This window comes from Tachypleus tridentatus, unplaced genomic scaffold, assembly GCF_004210375.1.
Source record: "Tachypleus tridentatus isolate NWPU-2018 unplaced genomic scaffold, ASM421037v1 Hic_cluster_2, whole genome shotgun sequence".
Taxonomy (NCBI): domain Eukaryota; kingdom Metazoa; phylum Arthropoda; class Merostomata; order Xiphosura; family Limulidae; genus Tachypleus; species Tachypleus tridentatus.
In genome coordinates, this window is record NW_027467782.1 from 49,325,995 (window position 1) to 49,347,349 (window position 21,355).

Below are 21,355 nucleotides of genomic sequence, written 5' to 3' on the forward strand. Positions count from 1 at the left end.
CTGGTTGTAACAGTTTCATATAGTGATTCAGAGACAGCTTCTTCTTCGTTACTTCCACTGGTTGTAACAGTTTCATATAGTGATTCAGAGACAGCTTGTTTCTCGTTACTTCCACTAGTTGTAACAGTTTCATATAGTGATTCAGAAACAGCTTCTTCTTCGTTACTTCCACTGGTTGTAACACAGTTTCATATAGTGATTCAGAGACAGCTTCTTCTTCGTTACTTCCACTGGTTGTAACAGTTTCATATAGTGATTCAGAGACAGCTTGTTTCTCGTTACTTCCACTAGTTGTAACAGTTTCATATAGTGATTCAGAAACAGCTTCTTCTTCGTTACTTCCACTGGTTGTAACACAGTTTCATATAGTGATTCAGAGACAGCTTCTTCTTCGTTACTTCCTCTGGTTGTAACAGTTTCATATAGTGATTCAGAGACAGCTTCTTCCTCGTTACTTCCACTGGTTGTAACAGTTTCATATAGTGATTCAGAGACAGCTCCTTCTTCGTTACTTCCACTGGTTGTAACAGTTTCATATAGTGATTCAGAGACAGCTCCTTCTTCGTTACTTCCACTGGTTGTAACAGTTTCATATAGTGATTCAGAGACAGCTTCTTCTTCGTTACTTCCAATGGTTGTAACAGTTTCATATAGTGATTCAGAGACAGATTCTTCCTCGTTACTTCCACTGGTTGTAACAGTTTCATATAGTGATTCAGAGACAGCTTCTTCTTCGTTACTTCCACTGGTTGTAACAGTTTCATATAGTGATTCAGAGACAGATTCTTCCTCGTTACTTCCACTGGTTGTAACAGTTTCATATAGTGATTCAGAGACAGCTTCTTCTTCGTTACTTCCACTGGTTGTAACAGTTTCATATAGTGATTCAGAGACAGCATCTTCTTCGTTACTTCCACTGGTTGTAACAGTTTCATATAGTGATTCAGAGACAGCTTCTTCTTCGTTACTTCCACTGGTTGTAACAGTTTCATATAGTGATTCAGAGACAGCTTCTTCTTCGTTACTTCCACTGGTTGTAACACAGTTTCATATAGTGATTCAGAGACAGCTTCTTCTTCGTTACTTCCACTGGTTGTAACAGTTTCATATAGTGATTCAGAGACAGCTTCTTCTTCGTTACTTCCACTGGTTGTAACACAGTTTCATATAGTGATTCAGAGACAGCTTCTTCTTCGTTACTTCCACTGGTTGTAACAGTTTCATATAGTGATTCAGAGACAGCTTCTTCTTCGTTACTTCCACTGGTTGTAACAGTTTCATATACTGATTCAGAGACAGCTTCTTCTTCGTTACTTCCACTGGTTGTAACACAGTTTCATATAGTGATTCAGAGACAGCTTCTTCTTCGTTACTTCCACTGGTTGTAACAGTTTCATATAGTGATTCAGAGACAGCTTCTTCTTCGTTACTTCCACTGGTTGTAACAGTTTCATATAGTGATTCAGAGACAGCTTCTTCTTCGTTACTTCCACTGGTTGTAACAGTTTCATATAGTGATTCAGAGACAGCTTCTTCTTCGTTACTTCCACTGGTTGTAACAGTTTCATATAGTGATTCAGAAACAGCTTCTTCTTCGTTACTTCCACTGGTTGTAACAGTTTCATATACTGATTCAGAGACAGCTTCTTCCTCGTTACTTCCACTGGTTGTAACACAGTTTCATATAGTGATTCAGAGACAGCTTCTTCTTCGTTACTTCCACTGGTTGTAACAGTTTCATATAGTGATTCAGAGACAGCTTCTTCTTCGTTACTTCCACTGGTTGTAACAGTTTCATATAGTGATTCAGAGACAGCTTCTTCTTCGTTACTTCCACTGGTTGTAACAGTTTCATATACTGATTCAGAGACAGCTTCTTCTTCGTTACTTCCTCTGGTTGTAACAGTTTCATATAGTGATTCAGAGACAGCTTCTTCTTCGTTACTTCCACTGGTTGTAACAGTTTCATATAGTGATTCAGAGACAGCTTCTTCTTCGTTACTTCCACTGGTTGTAACAGTTTCATATAGTGATTCAGAGACAGCTTCTTCTTCGTTATATCCACTGGTTGTAACAGTTTCATATAGTGATTCAGAGACAGCTTCTTCTTCGTTACTTCCACTGGTTGTAACAGTTTCATATAGTGATTCAGAGACAGCTTCTTCTTCGTTACTTCCACTGGTTGTAACACAGTTTCATATAGTGATTCAGAGACAGCTTCTTCTTCGTTACTTCCACTGGTTGTAACACAGTTTCATATAGTGATTCAGAGACAGCTTCTTCTTCGTTACTTCCACTGGTTGTAACACAGTTTCATATAGTGATTCAGAGACAGCTTCTTCTTCGTTACTTCCACTGGTTGTAACACAGTTTCATATAGTGATTCAGAGACAGCTTCTTCTTCGTTACTTCCACTGGTTGTAACAGTTTCATATAGTGATTCAGAGACAGCTTCTTCTTCGTTACTTCCACTGGTTGTAACAGTTTCATATAGTGATTCAGAGACAGCTTCTTCTTCGTTACTTCCACTGGTTGTAACAGTTTCATATACTGATTCAGAGACAGCTTCTTCTTCGTTACTTCCTCTGGTTGTAACAGTTTCATATAGTGATTCAGAGACAGCTTCTTCTTCGTTACTTCCACTGGTTGTAACAGTTTCATATAGTGATTCAGAGACAGCTTCTTCTTCGTTACTTCCACTGGTTGTAACAGTTTCATATAGTGATTCAGAGACAGCTTCTTCTTCGTTACTTCCACTGGTTGTAACAGTTTCATATAGTGATTCAGAGACAGCTTCTTCTTCGTTACTTCCACTGGTTGTAACAGTTTCATATAGTGATTCAGAGACAGCTTCTTCTTCGTTACTTCCACTGGTTGTAACAGTTTCATATAGTGATTCAGAGACAGCTTCTTCTTCGTTACTTCCACTGGTTGTAACAGTTTCATATATGATTAGCTTCTTCTTGATTCAGTTTCATATAGTGACAGCTTCTTCTTCGTTACTTCCACTGGTTGTAAACAGTTTCATATAGTGATTCAGAGACAGCTTCTTCTTCGTTACTTCCACTGGTTGTAACAGTTTCATATAGTGATTCAGAGACAGCTTCTTCTTCGTTACTTCCACTGGTTGTAACACAGTTTCATATAGTGATTCAGAGACAGCTTCTTCTTCGTTACTTCCACTGGTTGTAACAGTTTCATATAGTGATTCAGAGACAGCTTCTTCTTCGTTACTTCCACTGGTTGTAACAGTTTCATATAGTGATTCAGAGACAGCTTCTTCTTCGTTACTTCCACTGGTTGTAACAGTTTCATATAGTGATTCAGAGACAGCTTCTTCTTCGTTACTTCCACTGGTTGTAACAGTTTCATATAGTGATTCAGAGACAGCTTCTTCTTCGTTACTTCCACTGGTTGTAACAGTTTCATATAGTGATTCAGAGACAGCTTCTTCTTCGTTACTTCCACTGGTTGTAACAGTTTCATATAGTGATTCAGAGACAGCTTCTTCTTCGTTACTTCCACTGGTTGTAACAGTTTCATATAGTGATTCAGAGACAGCTTCTTCTTCGTTACTTCCACTGGTTGTAACAGTTTCATATAGTGATTCAGAGACAGCTTCTTCCTCGTTACTTCCACTGGTTGTAACAGTTTCATATAGTGATTCAGAGACAGCTTCTTCTTCGTTACTTCCACTGGTTGTAACAGTTTCATATAGTGATTCAGAGACAGCTTCTTCTTCGTTACTTCCACTGGTTGTAACAGTTTCATATAGTGATTCAGAGACAGCTTCTTCTTCGTTACTTCCACTGGTTGTAACAGTTTCATATAGTGATTCAGAGACAGCTTCTTCTTCGTTACTTCCACTGGTTGTAACACAGTTTCATATAGTGATTCAGAGACAGCTTCTTCTTCGTTACTTCCACTGGTTGTAACACAGTTTCATATAGTGATTCAGAGACAGCTTCTTCTTCGTTACTTCCACTGGTTGTAACAGTTTCATATAGTGATTCAGAGACAGCTTCTTCTTCGTTACTTCCACTGGTTGTAACAGTTTCATATAGTGATTCAGAAACAGCTTCTTCTTCGTTACTTCCACTGGTTGTAACAGTTTCATATACTGATTCAGAGACAGCTTCTTCCTCGTTACTTCCACTGGTTGTAACACAGTTTCATATAGTGATTCAGAGACAGCTTCTTCTTCGTTACTTCCACTGGTTGTAACAGTTTCATATAGTGATTCAGAGACAGCTTCTTCTTCGTTACTTCCACTGGTTGTAACAGTTTCATATAGTGATTCAGAGACAGCTTCTTCTTCGTTACTTCCACTGGTTGTAACACAGTTTCATATAGTGATTCAGAGACAGCTTCTTCTTCGTTACTTCCACTGGTTGTAACACAGTTTCATATAGTGATTCAGAGACAGCTTCTTCTTCGTTACTTCCACTGGTTGTAACAGTTTCATATAGTGATTCAGAGACAGCTTCTTCTTCGTTACTTCCACTGGTTGTAACAGTTTCATATAGTGATTCAGAAACAGCTTCTTCTTCGTTACTTCCACTGGTTGTAACAGTTTCATATACTGATTCAGAGACAGCTTCTTCCTCGTTACTTCCACTGGTTGTAACACAGTTTCATATAGTGATTCAGAGACAGCTTCTTCTTCGTTACTTCCACTGGTTGTAACACAGTTTCATATAGTGATTCAGAGACAGCTTCTTCTTCGTTACTTTCACTGGTTGTAACAGTTTCATATAGTGATTCAGAGACAGCTTGTTTCTCGTTACTTCCACTGGTTGTAACAGTTTCATATAGTGATTCAGAGACAGCTTCTTCTTCGTTACTTCCTCTGGTTGTAACAGTTTCATATAGTGATTCAGAGACAGCTTCTTCTTCGTTACTTCCACTGGTTGTAACAGTTTCATATAGTGATTCAGAGACAGCTTCTTCTTCGTTACTTCCACTGGTTGTAACAGTTTCATATAGTGATTCAGAGACAGCTTCTTCTTCGTTACTTCCACTGGTTGTAACAGTTTCATATAGTGATTCAGAGACAGCTTCTTCTTCGTTACTTCCTCTGGTTGTAACAGTTTCATATAGTGATTCAGAGACAGCTTCTTCTTCGTTACTTCCACTGGTTGTAACAGTTTCATATAGTGATTCAGAGACAGCTTCTTCTTCGTTACTTCCACTGGTTGTAACAGTTTCATATAGTGATACTGAGACAGCTTCTTCTTCGTTACTTCCACTGGTTGTAACACAGTTTCATATAGTGATTCAGAGACAGCTTCTTCTTCGTTACTTCCACTGGTTGTAACAGTTTCATATAGTGATTCAGAGACAGCTTCTTCTTCGTTACTTCCACTGGTTGTAACAGTTTCATATACTGATTCAGAGACAGCTTCTTCCTCGTTACTTCCACTGGTTGTAACACAGTTTCATATAGTGATTCAGAGACAGCTTCTTCTTCGTTACTTCCACTGGTTGTAACACAGTTTCATATAGTGATTCAGAGACAGCTTCTTCTTCGTTACTTCCACTGGTTGTAACAGTTTCATATAGTGATTCAGAGACAGCTTCTTCTTCGTTACTTCCTCTGGTTGTAACAGTTTCATATAGTGATTCAGAGACAGCTTCTTCTTCGTTACTTCCACTGGTTGTAACAGTTTCATATAGTGATTCAGAGACAGCTTCTTCTTCGTTACTTCCACTGGTTGTAACAGTTTCATATAGTGATTCAGAGACAGCTTCTTCTTCGTTACTTCCACTGGTTGTAACACAGTTTCATATAGTGATTCAGAGACAGCTTCTTCTTCGTTACTTCCACTGGTTGTAACAGTTTCATATAGTGATTCAGAGACAGCTTCTTCTTCGTTACTTCCACTGGTTGTAACAGTTTCATATAGTGATTCAGAAACAGCTTCTTCTTCGTTACTTCCACTGGTTGTAACACAGTTTCATATAGTGATTCAGAGACAGCTTCTTCCTCGTAACTTCCACTGGTTGTAACAGTTTCATATACTGATTCAGAGACAGCTTCTTCCTCGTTACTTCCACTGGTTGTAACAGTTTCATATAGTGATTCAGAGACAGCTTCTTCTTCGTTACTTCCACTAGTTGTAACAGTTTCATATAGTGATCCAGAGACGGCTTCTTCTTCGTTACTTCCACTGGTTGTAACAGTTTCATATAGTGATTCAGAGACAGATTCTTCTTCGTTACTTCCACTGGTTGTAACAGTTTCATTCAGATTCAGAGACAGCTTCTTCTTCGTTACTTCCACTGGTTGTAACACAGTTTCATATAGTGATTCAGAGACAGATTCTTCTTCGTTACTTCCACTGGTTGTAACAGTTTCATATAGTGATTCAGAGACAGCTTCTTCTTCGTTACTTCCACTGGTTGTAACAGTTTCATATAGTGATTCAGAGACAGATTCTTCTTCGTTACTTCCACTGGTTGTAACACAGTTTCATATAGTGATTCAGAGACAGCTTCTTCTTCGTTATATCCACTGGTTGTAACAGTTTCATATAGTGATTCAGAGACAGCTTCTTCCTCGTTATATCCACTGGTTGTAACAGTTTCATATAGTGATTCAGAGACAGCTTCTTCTTCGTTACTTCCACTGGTTGTAACAGTTTCATATAGTGATTCAGAGACAGCTTCTTCTTCGTTACTTCCACTGGTTGTAACAGTTTCATATAGTGATTCAGAGACAGCTTCTTCTTCGTTACTTATGATGGGTGTAACAACGAGTACACTGTTAAGTTGCTTAAGGTGGGTGTAATAAATGTTCCTTATTGTGGGTGTAACAACGAGTACACTGTTAAGTTCCTTAACATGGGTGTAACAACGGGTACACTGCAAAGTTCCTTATGATGGGTGTAACAGTACACTGTTAAGTTCCTTATGATGGGTGTAACAACGAGTACACTGCAAAGTTCCTTATGATGGGTGTAACAACGGGTACACTGTAAAGTTCCTTATGATGGGTGTAACAACGAGTACACTGTTAAGTTCCTTATGATGGGTGTAACAACGAGTACACTGCAAAGTTCCTTATGATGGGTGTAACAACGAGTACACTGTTAAGTTCCTTATGATGGGTGTAACAACGAGTACACTGCAAAGTTCCTTATGATGGGTGTAACAATGGGTACACTGTAAAGTTCCTTATGATGGGTGTAACAACGAGTACACTGTTAAGTTCCTTATGATGGGTGTAACAACGAGTACACTGTTAAGTTCCTTATGATGGGTGTAACAAAGAGTACACTCTTAAGTTAGTTATGATGGGTGTAACAACGAGTACACTGTAAAGTTCCTTATGATGGGTGTAACAACGAGTACACTGCAAAGTTCCTTATGATGGGTGTAACAACGAGTACACTGCAAAGTTCCTTATGATGGGTGTAACAACGAGTACACTGTTAAGTTCCTTATGATGGGTGTAACAAAGAGTACACTGTTAAGTTAGTTATGATGGGTGTAACAACGAGTACACTGCTACGTTCCTTAAGGTGGGTGTAACAAAGAGTACATTGTTAAGTTCCTTATGATGGGTGTAACAAAGAGTACACTCTTAAGTTAGTTATGATGGGTGTAACAACGAGTACACTGCTACGTTCCTTAAGGTGGGTGTAACAAAGAGTACATTGTTAAGTTCCTTATGATGGGTGTAACAAAGAGTACACTTTTAAGTTAGTTATGATGGGTGTAACAACGAGTACACTGCTACGTTCCTTAAGGTGGGTGTAACAAAGAGTACATTGTTAAGTTCCTTATGATGGGTGTAACAAAGAGTACACTCTTAAGTTAGTTATGATGGGTGTAACAACGACTACACTGCTACGTTCCTTAAGGTGGGTGTAACAAAGAGTACATTGTTAAGTTCCTTATGATGGGTGTAACAAAGAGTACATTCTTAAGTTAGTTATGATGGGTGTAACAACGAGTACACTGCTACGTTTCTTAAGGTGGGTGTAACAACGAGTACACTGCAAAGTTCCTTATGATGGGTGTAACAACGGGTTTCATATAGTGATTCAGAAACAGCTTCTTCTTCGTTACTTCCACTGGTTGTAACAGTTTCATATAGTGATTCAGAGACAGCTTCTTCTTCGTTACTTCCACTGGTTGTAACAGTTTCATATAGTGATTCAGAGACAGCTTCTTCTTCGTTACTTATGATGGGTGTAACAACGAGTACACTGTTAAGTTGCTTAAGGTGGGTGTAACAAATGTTCCTTATTGTGGGTGTAACAACGAGTACACTGTTAAGTTCCTTAACATGGGTGTAACAAAGAGTACACTCTTAAGTTAGTTATGATGGGTGTAACAACGAGTACACTGCTACGTTCCTTAAGGTGGGTGTAACAACGAGTACACTGTTAAGTTCCTTATGATGGGTGTAACAACGGGTACACTGCAAAGTTCCTTATGATGGGTGTAACAGTACACTGTTAAGTTCCTTATGATGGGTGTAACAACGAGTACACTGCAAAGTTCCTTATGATGGGTGTAACAACGGGTACACTGTAAAGTTCCTTATGATGGGTGTAACAACGAGTACACTGTTAAGTTCCTTATGATGGGTGTAACAACGAGTACACTGCAAAGTTCCTTATGATGGGTGTAACAACGAGTACACTGTTAAGTTCCTTATGATGGGTGTAACAACGAGTACACTGCAAAGTTCCTTATGATGGGTGTAACAACGGGTACACTGTAAAGTTCCTTATGATGGGTGTAACAACGAGTACACTGTTAAGTTCCTTATGATGGGTGTAACAACGAGTACACTGTTAAGTTCCTTATGATGGGTGTAACAAAGAGTACACTCTTAAGTTAGTTATGATGGGTGTAACAACGAGTACACTGCTACGTTCCTTAAGGTGGGTGTAACAAAGAGTACATTGTTAAGTTCCTTATGATGGGTGTAACAAAGAGTACACTCTTAAGTTAGTTATGATGGGTGTAACAACTAGTACACTGTAAAGTTCCTTATGATGGGTGTAACAACGAGTACACTGCAAAGTTCCTTATGATGGGTGTAACAACGAGTACACTGCAAAGTTCCTTATGATGGGTGTAACAACGAGTACACTGTTAAGTTCCTTATGATGGGTGTAACAAAGAGTACACTGTTAAGTTAGTTATGATGGGTGTAACAACGAGTACACTGCTACGTTCCTTAAGGTGGGTGTAACAAAGAGTACATTGTTAAGTTCCTTATGATGGGTGTAACAAAGAGTACACTCTTAAGTTAGTTATGATGGGTGTAACAACGAGTACACTGCTACGTTCCTTAAGGTGGGTGTAACAAAGAGTACATTGTTAAGTTCCTTATGATGGGTGTAACAAAGAGTACACTCTTAAGTTAGTTATGATGGGTGTAACAACGAGTACACTGCTACGTTCCTTAAGGTGGGTGTAACAAAGAGTACATTGTTAAGTTCCTTATGATGGGTGTAATAAAGAGTACACTCTTAAGTTAGTTATGATGGGTGTAACAACGAGTACACTGCTACGTTCCTTAAGGTGGGTGTAACAAAGAGTACATTGTTAAGTTCCTTATGATGGGTGTAACAAAGAGTACATTCTTAAGTTAGTTATGATGGGTGTAACAACGAGTACACTGCTACGTTTCTTAAGGTGGGTGTAACAACGAGTACACTGCAAAGTTCCTTATGATGGGTGTAACAACGGGTACACTGCAAAGTTCCTTATGATGGGTGTAACAAAGAGTATACTGCTACGTTCCTTATGATGGGTGTAACAACGGGTAAACTGTTAAGTTCCTTATGATGGGTGTAACAAAGAGTACACTGCTACGTTCCTTATGATGGGTGTAACAACGGGTAAACTGTTAAGTTCCTTATGATGGGTGTAACAAAGAGTACACTGCTACGTTCCTTATGATGGGTGTAACAACGGGTAAACTGTTAAGTTCCTTATGATGAATGTAACAACGAGTACACTGCTAAGTTCCTTAAGGTGGGTGTAACAACGAGTACACTGCAAAGTTCCTTATGATGGGTGTAACAAAGAGTACACTGCTACGTTCCTTATGATGGGTGTAACAACGGGTAAACTGCTAAGTTCCTTAAGGTGGGTGTAACAACGAGTACACTGCAAAGTTCCTTATGATGGGTGTAACAACGGGTACACTGCAAAGTTCCTTATGATGAATGTAACAACGAGTACACTGTTACGTTCCTTATGATGGGTGTAACAACGGGTAAACTGTTAAGTTCCTTATGATGGGTGTAACAACGAGTACACTGCTACGTTCCTTATGATGGGTGTAACAACGGGTAAACTGTTAAGTTCCTTATGATGGGTGTAACAAAGAGTACACTGTTACGTTCCTTAAGGTGGGTGTAACAACGGGTAAACTGTTAAGTTCCTTATGATGGGTGTAACAAAGAGTACACTGTTACGTTCCTTATGATGGGTGTAACAACGGGTAAACTGTTAAGTTCCTTATGATGGGTGTAACAAAGAGTACACTGCTACGTTCCTTATGATGGGTGTAACAACGGGTAAACTGTTAAGTTCCTTATGATGAATGTAACAACGAGTACACTGTTACGTTCCTTATGATGGGTGTAACAACGGGTAAACTGTTAAGTTCCTTATGATGGGTGTAACAAAGAGTACACTGCTACGTTCCTTATGATGGGTGTAACAACGGGTAAACTGTTAAGTTCCTTATGATGGGTGTAACAAAGAGTACACTGCTACGTTCCTTATGATGGGTGTAACAACGGGTAAACTGTTAAGTTCCTTATGATGAATGTAACAACGAGTACACTGCTAAGTTCCTTAAGGTGGGTGTAACAACGAGTACACTGCAAAGTTCCTTATGATGAATGTAACAACGAGTACACTGTTAAGTTCCTTAAGGTGGGTGTAACAACGAATACACTGCAAAGTTCCTTATGATGGGTGTAACAACGAGTACACTGCAAAGTACCTTATGATGGGTGTAACAACGGGTACACTGCAAAGTTCCTTATGATGGGTGTAACAAAGAGTACACTGCTACGTTCCTTATGATGGGTGTAACAACGGGTAAACTGTTAAGTTCCTTATGATGGGTGTAACAACGAGTACACTGCTACGTTCCTTATGATGGGTGTAACAACGGGTAAACTGCTAAGTTCCTTAAGGTGGGTGTAACAAAGAGTACACTGCTACGTTCCTTATGATGGGTGTAACAACGGGTAAACTGTTAAGTTCCTTATGATGAATGTAACAACGAGTACACTGCTACGTTCCTTATGATGGGTGTAACAACGAGTACACTGCTACGTTCCTTATGATGGGTGTAACAACGAGTATACTGCTACGTTCCTTATGATGGGTGTAACAACGGGTAAACTGTTAAGTTCCTTATGATGAATGTAACAACGAGTACACTGCTACGTTCCTTATGATGGGTGTAACAACAGGTAAACTGCTAAGTTCCTTAAGGTGGGTGTAACAAAGAGTACACTGCTACGTTCCTTATGATGGGTGTAACAACGGGTAAACTGTTAAGTTCCTTATGATGAATGTAACAACGAGTACACTGCTAAGTTCCTTAAGGTGGGTGTAACAACGAGTACACTGCTAAGTTCCTTATGATGGGTGTAACAACGGGTACACTGGAAAGTTCCTTATGATGAATGTAACAACGGGTACACTGCAAAGTTCCTTATGATGAATGCAACAACGGGTACACTGCAAAGTTCCTTATGATGAATGTAACAACGAGTACATTGTTAAGTTCCTTATGATGAATGTAACAACGAGTACACTGTTAAGTTCCTTATGATGGGTGTAACAAAGAGTACACTGCTACGTTCCTTATGATGGGTGTAACAACGGGTAAACTGTTAAGTTCCTTATGATGGGTGTAACAAAGAGTACACTGCTACGTTCCTTATGATGGGTGTAACAACGGGTAAACTGTTAAGTTCCTTATGATGGGTGTAACAAAGAGTACACTGCTACGTTCCTTATGATGGGTGTAACAACGGGTAAACTGCTAAGTTCCTTAAGGTGGGTGTAACAACGAGTACACTGCTAAGTTCCTTATGATGGGTGTAACAACGGGTACACTGCAAAGTTCCTTATGATGGGTGTAACAACGGGTAAACTGCTAAGTTCCTTAAGGTGGGTGTAACAACGAGTACACTGCTAAGTTCCTTATGATGGGTGTAACAAAGAGTACACTGCTACGTTCCTTATGATGGGTGTAACAACGGGTAAACTGCTAAGTTCCTTAAGGTGGGTGTAACAACGAGTACACTGCTAAGTTCCTTATGATGGGTGTAACAACGGGTACACTGCAAAGTTCCTTATGATGAATGTAACAACGGGTACACTGCAAAGTTCCTTATGATGAATGTAACAACGGGTACACTGCAAAGTTCCTTATGATGAATGTAACAACGGGTACACTGCAAATTCCTTATGATGAATGTAACAACGAGTACACTGTTAAGTTGCTTAAGGTGGGTGTAACAATGAGTACACTGCTACGTTCCTTATAAAAGTGATCGGTGTATCGGTGATACTTGAGATACATTAGCAGATAAAATATTTGAATAGACGAAACGGTGAGGGTTAATTTAATTAGCACTTCACATTGTGAACGAACTTGTAGCACGTGTGTCTGTTTAAGAGTTAAGCACTAGATTTAAACATGAACCAAAACATTGCTGACACAACCTGTTAAGTTCTTGGTGTTTACAATAGTTGACTCGTGTAAGGATATTTAGTTTTATGACTTTATACATGAATCAATTTTACCTTTCTAATTTTATTTATAAAAGTAGTCACAGTACTGGAGAACATTACTCATTACGTACGTTTTGTGATTGTCTTTCACGTCTCATACATAATTACAGTCATTCCTGCTTGGTGAACGAGTTACCATAAACATGATCATGTTGACCGTTGAGTTATTTGACGTATATCTAAATACCAGTCATTCGTGTTTGTGAAATTGCAACCACAATCTTACGTATGGAAATTACAAATCTAAAATTACGCAATGGCCCCCTTTAACCTTTACTATTCGGGGCTGTTTTATCGATATTCTATGTTGTTTAATGTTTCTATATTCAGGAAAGTTCTGTAATGTGTGTTTGATACTACGTTGAACATATGTCCAATCTTTTAAAACGTACTACTGTACTACTATTATCAAACAGCAATATGGCGACGGCAGCCATTTTGAATTTCTATAAATAGGATAAATAATTAACAAGAAACCATAATAAAACCGTACACGTTAGGATGTAATGTTAACATGTCAAAACACTGACAGTTTTGTGAATCATTAATACAATAAAGTGTATGATAAAAACAAAGAGAATTTCAAGTATTTATTCACGAGCAGTACTAGCAACATACAAACACACTAGGCCTCAGCATGGTCAGGTTAGGGTGTTCAACTAGCAATCTGAGAACCGCGGGTTCGAATCCCCGTCACACCAACTTTCCTCGCCCTTTAGCCCTGGGGACGTTATAATGTTCGATCAATCCCATTCTTCGTTGGTAAAAGAAAGCCGAAAAGTTGGTGGTAATGACTAGCTGATTTCCTTCTGGTCTTATACTATTAAATTAGGGACGGCTAACGCAGATAGCCCCAGTGTAGCTTGGCGCGAAAGTAAAAAAACAACAACAAAAGTAACCCATTCAGCTTACAAAAAATACTAAAAAGTAGCTAAAGTTCGGCGATACAAATGTTTTAGGTAGAAAATCATTATGGAATATAATATATTTATGTGACGTATTGTAGATAATAAATATCTCAGTGGTCATTGTAAGGTTAAATACACTAACGTAACGTACTGTTCAATATCGAATAGCTAAAGACCAATGTAAGCACAAATACTCTAAAATAACGTACAGTTCAATATTAAATACATAATAGTCAATGTAAGAATAAATACACTAACATGGCGTAGAGTTCAACATTAAATACTTAATGACCAATTTAATGATAAATACACCAATGCAACATACAGTTCAATATTAAATACTTAATGACCAATTAATTGATAAATACACCAATCCAACATACAGTTCAACATTAAATACTTAATGACCAATTTAATGATAAATACACCAATGCAACATACAATTCAATATTAAATACTTAATGACCAATGTAACGATAAATACACCCATGCAACATACAGTTCAATATTAAATACTTAATGACCAATTTAATGATAAATACACCAATCCAACATACAGTTCAACTTTAAATACGTAATGACAAATTTAATGATAAATACACCAATCCAACATACAGTTCAATATTAAATACGTAATGACAAATTTAATGATAAATACACCAATCCAACATACAGTTCAATATTAAATACTTAATGACCAATTTAATGATAAATACACCCATGCAACATACAGTTCAACATTAAATACTTAATGACCAATTTAATGATAAATACACCAATCCAACATACAGTTCAACATTAAATACTTAATGACCAATTTAATGATAAATACACCAATCCAACATACAGTTCAATATTAAATACGTAATGACAAATTTAATGATAAATACACCAATCCAACATACAGTTCAACATTAAATACTTAATGACCAATTTAATGATAAATACACCAATCCAACATACAGTTCAACTTTAAATACTTAATGACCAATTTAATGATAAATACACCAATCCAACATACAGTTCAACATTAAATACGTAATGACAAATTTAATGATAAATACACCAATCCAACATACAGTTCAATATTAAATACGTAATGACAAATTTAATGATAAATACACCAATCCAACATACAGTTCAATATTAAATACTTAATGACCAATTTAATGATAAATACACCCATGCAACATACAGTTCAACATTAAATACTTAATGACCAATTTAATGATAAATACACCAATCCAACATACAGTTCAACATTAAATACTTAATGACCAATTTAATGATAAATACACCAATCCAACATACAGTTCAATATTAAATACTTAATGACCAATTTAATGATAAATACACCAATCCAACATACAGTTCAATATTAAATACTTAATGACAAATTTAATGATAAATACACCAATGCAACATACAGTTCAACATTAAATACTTAATGACCAATTTAATGATAAATACACCAATCCAACATACAGTTCAATATTAAATACTTAATGACCAATTTAATGATAAATACACCAATGCAACATACAGTTCAATATTAAATACTTAATGACCAATTTAATGATAAATACACCAATGCAACATACAGTTCAACATTAAATACTTAATGACCAATGTAACGATAAATACACTAACGTAACGTAAAGTTGAATATAAAATATTTAATGACGAATGTACTGAGTAAAGTAGAGATATTATGTTCATAAGACATGTTGATGATAACACTAAACTGTCGTCATGTTGATAAAATACAACACTGTATTCAAGTTCATAATACATAACACTATCGTCATACTGATAAAACACTAGTCATGTTGATAAAATACAACACTGTATTCAAGTTCATAATACATAACACTATCGTCATTCTGATAAAACACTAGTCATGTTGATAAAATACAACACTGTATTCAAGTTCATAATACATAACACTATCGTCATACTGATAAAACACTAGTCATGTTGATAAAATACAACACTGTATTCAAGTTCATAATACATAACACTATCGTCATACTGATAAAACACTAGTCATGTTGATAAAATACAACACTGTATTCAAGTTCATAATACATAACACTATCGTCATACTGATAAAACACTAGTCATGTTGATAAAACCCAACATTGTCGTCATGTTTGAAAAACACAAAGCATTCTTACCTCTCACAAAGCCGGAGAGTCCAGCTGGCGATAATCCAGAGGGACACCATAAAAACTAGCAATACTGTCCCGGGACATATCGTCATGAGGGTCTTAAGAACAAAGCGGGTGTTGAAGTTAATACGGTTTAAGGCTCCGATACTACGGGAAGATGCGTCAGTAAACAGTTTACTATGTAACAACATCACCCGACATATGAGATAGAGACGTAAAAACATGGGTAATGATAGGGTAACGTCCACGGGCACTTCGGTAGACTCGATACGACCACCGTGATTCGAGAGCTTAGTGGTCCATATGAAATAATGCTCCCCAGGGACCGGGTGCACAGCACACACAACAATTTCCAGCAAAATCACGCCTATTCTCTCCCACGTCATGGCTATCCTCCAATCATCGGCACAATTATCGATCATAAACAGCTGTAAGAAATAGGAAGAAAATATTAGAAGACAGAAAGTTAAAATGATTCGGGTTTGTTTGTTTTGAATTTCGCGAAAGGCTACAAGACGGTTATCTGTGCTTATTAGGGTTGATACTAGTTTAAAATAGGTGTTGGTGACAATATTCATTTAAAATAGATTTAAAATATGGTTAGGGTTAATACCAGTTTAAAATAGGTGTTGGTGACAATATTCATTTAAAATAGATTTAAAATATGGTTAGGGTTAACACCAGTTTAAAATAGGTGTTGGTGACAATATTCATTTAAAATAGATTTAAAATATAGTTAGGGTTAACACCAGTTTAAAATAGGTGTTGGTGACAATATTCATTTAAAATAGATTTAAAATATAGTTAGGGTTAACACCAGTTTAAAATAGGTGTTGGTGACAATATTCATTTAAAATAGATTTAAAATATAGTTAGGGTTAACACCAGTTTAAAATAGTTGTTGGTGGCAATATTCATTTAAAGTTATTTAATGTTCATGTTGAGGGTAGTTTTATATGGTATAATTTATTGATGTGATAACGTTAGGACTTGGTAATGTTGAGGGTTGTTTTATATGGTATAATTTATTGATGTGATAACGTTAGGACTTGGTAATGTTGATGGTTCTTGTATATGTTAAAGGTTACTGGTATAAAACTGCTAAGTTTTATAAATTTAATAATAAACAAATTGCACTGTTTTATTTCTTTAACCTAGAGTTAAATCTGCTAATGAAGACTTCCCTTTGATTGCAGTGTAAGGACTTTAAACATTACTTGAAAGTTCACTCATGTTAAATGTTCATGTTTTCATGTCAGAAACGAGTAATTTTATTTTTAGAATATTTAAATACTTGACAGTTGAAAAAGTGAAGAAACTGAAATCAGTTTTCCTTGTTTAATTCTTTATATTAACAACTGTTGTGATCACTGGAAACATGAACATACAACAGAGTAGGGACAGAGCTGCTGTGGGCTGACCACGATACACCCACGGTACCTTTTGTGAACTAGTGTTAAATGTAAGAACTACAAGGTGGGGGCTATAAGAAAGGCTAAGGAAGTTTCAAACCCAGCAAGTTTTTCCCTTACCGCTATCCCTGAAACAGACAGGTTTGTAATGTCATGTTGACAGTTTTATACCTGTTCAACATGAGACCAATCTAGTATACATTTTGTACAGCATATCATATCGTCATTGAGTATTATTACTGTCACAAATAAATAGTGTTTATAAATAGTTTTAGTCCATGATTTATGAACGTTTTAAAGTGTTTTTTAAAAGTGAGATACGTCGTTCCAGATAGTTAGAATCTCACATTTACGTGTAAAGGCAGTTATGTTTTAAGAAACAACGACAAAGGTTGAAGTGAAGCTATCTTTAAACTTCAGCGTAAATAGCTATAAAATCAGTGTTTAGAATAGAGATAACTTTGAATATTAAGGACAGAACGAATAAACTTCCACAATCTTAACGTTGTTTATAGATTGGTTTGACTTGTTTTGAATTTCGCGCAAAGCTACACGAGGGCTATCCGCGCTAGCCGTCCCTAATGTAACAGTGTAAGGCTAGAAGGAAGGCAGCCAGTCATCACCACCCACCGCCAACCCTTGGGCTACTCTTTTACCAACGAATAGTGGGATTGACCGTCGCATTATAACGCCCCACGGCTGAAAGGGCGAGCATGTTTGGTGCGACCAGGATTCGAATCCGCTAACCTCAGATTACGAGTCGAGTGCGTTAACCACCTGGCCATGCCGGGCCTTTAACCAAAGAATCCAGAAACACTTGGGAACATAAATCAGAAACAGCGAGGTATTCAGACACACGCAAGATCAAATCACTAATCATAAAATTTCTTTATCTGATTTTAAAATTCTAACAACAGATCCCATAGCCATGAAATTATGCATCATGTCTCCAAACCAAAGAGGCTTTAAATACCTGTTGTATTTTTGTAGAACTGAAGATATTCTAACACGAACCATCACTTCAGGAAAAAACAACAAAAGAGAAACAACCTGTAGTTAGGCCTACGTCTCACCGTTACAGTTTTATCGAAGCAAACATAAAACTTGCTAAAATTAAACTTGAGACATTGTTGTCAGGCCTATAAGGGTTTAAATATTACATTTTTTTATCTAGTTTCTTGCTAACTGATTGTAGCCTTATACGAAATATTTGAAAATAATTCGAGTCTGCGATATAAGTTCAACCTCACGTGAGGATGTATATTATTGTTGTAATATTATATTTTTTTGTAGATTGTGAAATTCAAAGTAAATGAAATACTACACTATTTAAAAGCATATATAAAACACGTCATTGTGCTAATTAAGTACGAATAATTAATAATTAGATGGTGATTTTGTGTTTAATTATGGTTTATTCGCTTATAATAATAAATCGTTCATTTTCGTTTTCTGTCTAAAAACTGTGGCAGTGGATTACAGTATTTCTTCTTATGACATAAGTCATACCTTATGATATAAGCCATACCTTATGACATAAGTCATACCTTATGATATAAGTCATAGCTTATGATATAAGTCATACCTTATGACATAAGTCATACCTTATGATATAAGTCATACCGAGTTTGCCAACAAAACGTTTAGACGTCGTAACTCGCATCACTAATAATTCCGGATGTTTTATGGACTTGTACAAACTACACATCAAGTCCTTGTGGTTAAGGATTTTCTATTAAACCTGATTTACAACCTTTATTCAGCCATCGTATTTGTACTCTCTTAAATAACCTCGTTTTAATTATCTACATATTTATTTTCAAATGCGTGCATTTCTTTGTAAATATCGTAGTATTTAATGAGTATAAATATTTCTTTAACTCAACCGATTTCTTGTATTTTTAATTCTGTACAAAATGTGATGTAAACAACCCTGAAAATCAACGTTCGAAACTTGTTATCGTACACTTACCACCGTAAAGAAAACAGTATTTTGTTGTTCAATTAACATTGTTGTTTTATGTTCGAATAATTGGTTACTGATATACCATAGTTCTCCGAGCAGTCGCTTTATACCTGCTTTAATCTAAACAGCGACACAAGAAGTTTAATAGCACGTGACTGTAGGTGCTGTCCCACATGAATACCTAGAAAGAAACAGTCAACGCAGGGTTATTCTATTTTTGACTTCGAAGCTCGTGGTGACGAAATTAGCATATCTACGAATGCATTCAACATTTGTATCCGTGCAGGCCTAACATTCCTCTACAGAACGTAAGGGTTTTTCACGCAAGTTTAAATAAAGTCTAGAAGTCACAGTAGATGCTACGTTTTCTAATTACGAGTCACTGTACTGGTACTTATATACGTAAAACACAGAAAGACGTACCAGTACCTATGCAAATACACGTGGAACAAGTTATAATATTTGTATACTATACGTTATAATACATGTGGAACACGTTACAATATCTGTACTAATACATATACGAACAAATACACCAGGAATAATGTTCTAACAGTTATGAAGGTGACAAAATATACACGTAACATTCACAGAAATGGAAAATATAAGACAAAACTAACATGATTAGTAAAGGTTTCTGATCATTTTGAAGAGTAGACGTATTGTGAACATTCTAATAACAGATTATACGTTTCGGAATGAAATACGTGTTTTAATTAGCCCGTAAAGATACTTTACGAGTGAAGAGTGTTCCAACCATACCGACATGATCAACATGTTAGTACCTTAACATAACATGAAACATTATTAGGTATTAACATATCGACACGATCTAACACGTTAGTACCTGAACATAACATGAAACATTATTAGGTATTAACATATCGACACGATCCAACATGTTAGTACCTGAACATAACATGAAACATTATTAGGTATTAACATATCGACACGATCCAACATGTTAGTACCTGAAAATAACATGAAACATTATTAGGTATTAACATATCGACACAATCCAACATGTTAGTACCTGAACATAACATGAAACATTATTAGACATTAACATATGGATATGATCCAACATGTTAGTACCTGAACATAACATGAAACATTATTAGACATTAACATATGGATATGATCCAACATGTTAATACCCAAACATAACACGAATCAAAGGATGAAGGACTGTTTTCTCGTGTCGGACTCCCTAGTGGCACAGCGGAATGTCTGCGGACTCACGCTGTTAAAAACCGGGTTTCGATGCCTGTGGTGGGCAGAGCATAGATCGCCCATTGTGTAGCTCTGTCCTTACTTCGAAATAATCAATCAATCAATGCTTGTATCGGATTTTTGCATGTAGTTACACAAGGACTGATTTTTGTGAGCTGTGTTTAATTTTGAACTGACAGATTAAGGTGAAGAAAACTTGTCAATGCCACCCACCGCCAACTCTTGAGTTATTACTCTAACCAGAACTTACCGATACCTTTATCATGTGCACACAGGCAAGTATGGAGAGAAACAGGACGAGAAACTTAGACCTTTGGATTTACAGTCCGGCACACTAACCGCGCTTGGCCACTCTTGGCCTCAAAGCGAATACTTTAGATACAATGTTACAATATGTACTGACATAATGAATACTTTAGATACAATGTTACAATATGTACTAACACAATGAATACTTTAGATACAATGTTACAATATGTACTGACATAATGAATACTTTAGATACAATGTTACAATATGTACTAACACAATGAATACTTTAGATACAATGTTACAATATGTACTGACATAATGAATACTTCAGATACAATGTTACAATATGTACTAACACAATGAATACTTTAGATACAATGTTACAATATGTACTGACACAATGAATACTTTAGATACAATGTTACAATATGTACTAACATAATGATTACTTTAGATACAATGTTACAATATGTACTGACATAACGAATACTTTAGATACAATGTTACAATATGTACTAACACAATGAATATTTTAGATACAATGTTACAATATGTACTGACATAACGAATACTTTAGATACAATGTTACAATATGTACTGACATAATAATATGACGGTCAG

The 21,355-nt window shown here is 36.5% G+C and overlaps 2 protein-coding genes across 3 annotated transcripts in view; one reads left to right on the plus strand and one right to left on the minus strand.

Moving 5' to 3' along the window:
• Positions 1-21,355, plus strand: part of LOC143242200 (E3 SUMO-protein ligase PIAS1-like) — a 571,445-nt gene that overhangs the window by 129,131 nt on the left and 420,959 nt on the right. The gene's annotated exons all lie outside the window — the stretch shown is intronic.
• Positions 1-21,355, minus strand: part of LOC143243255 (small conductance calcium-activated potassium channel protein-like) — a 78,597-nt gene that overhangs the window by 35,056 nt on the left and 22,186 nt on the right. Inside the window, exon 3 of the mRNA XM_076487103.1 lies at positions 15,878-16,415. Coding sequence (XP_076343218.1) covers positions 15,878-16,415 — 538 coding nt within the window. The remainder of the gene's footprint in view (positions 1-15,877; positions 16,416-21,355) is intronic.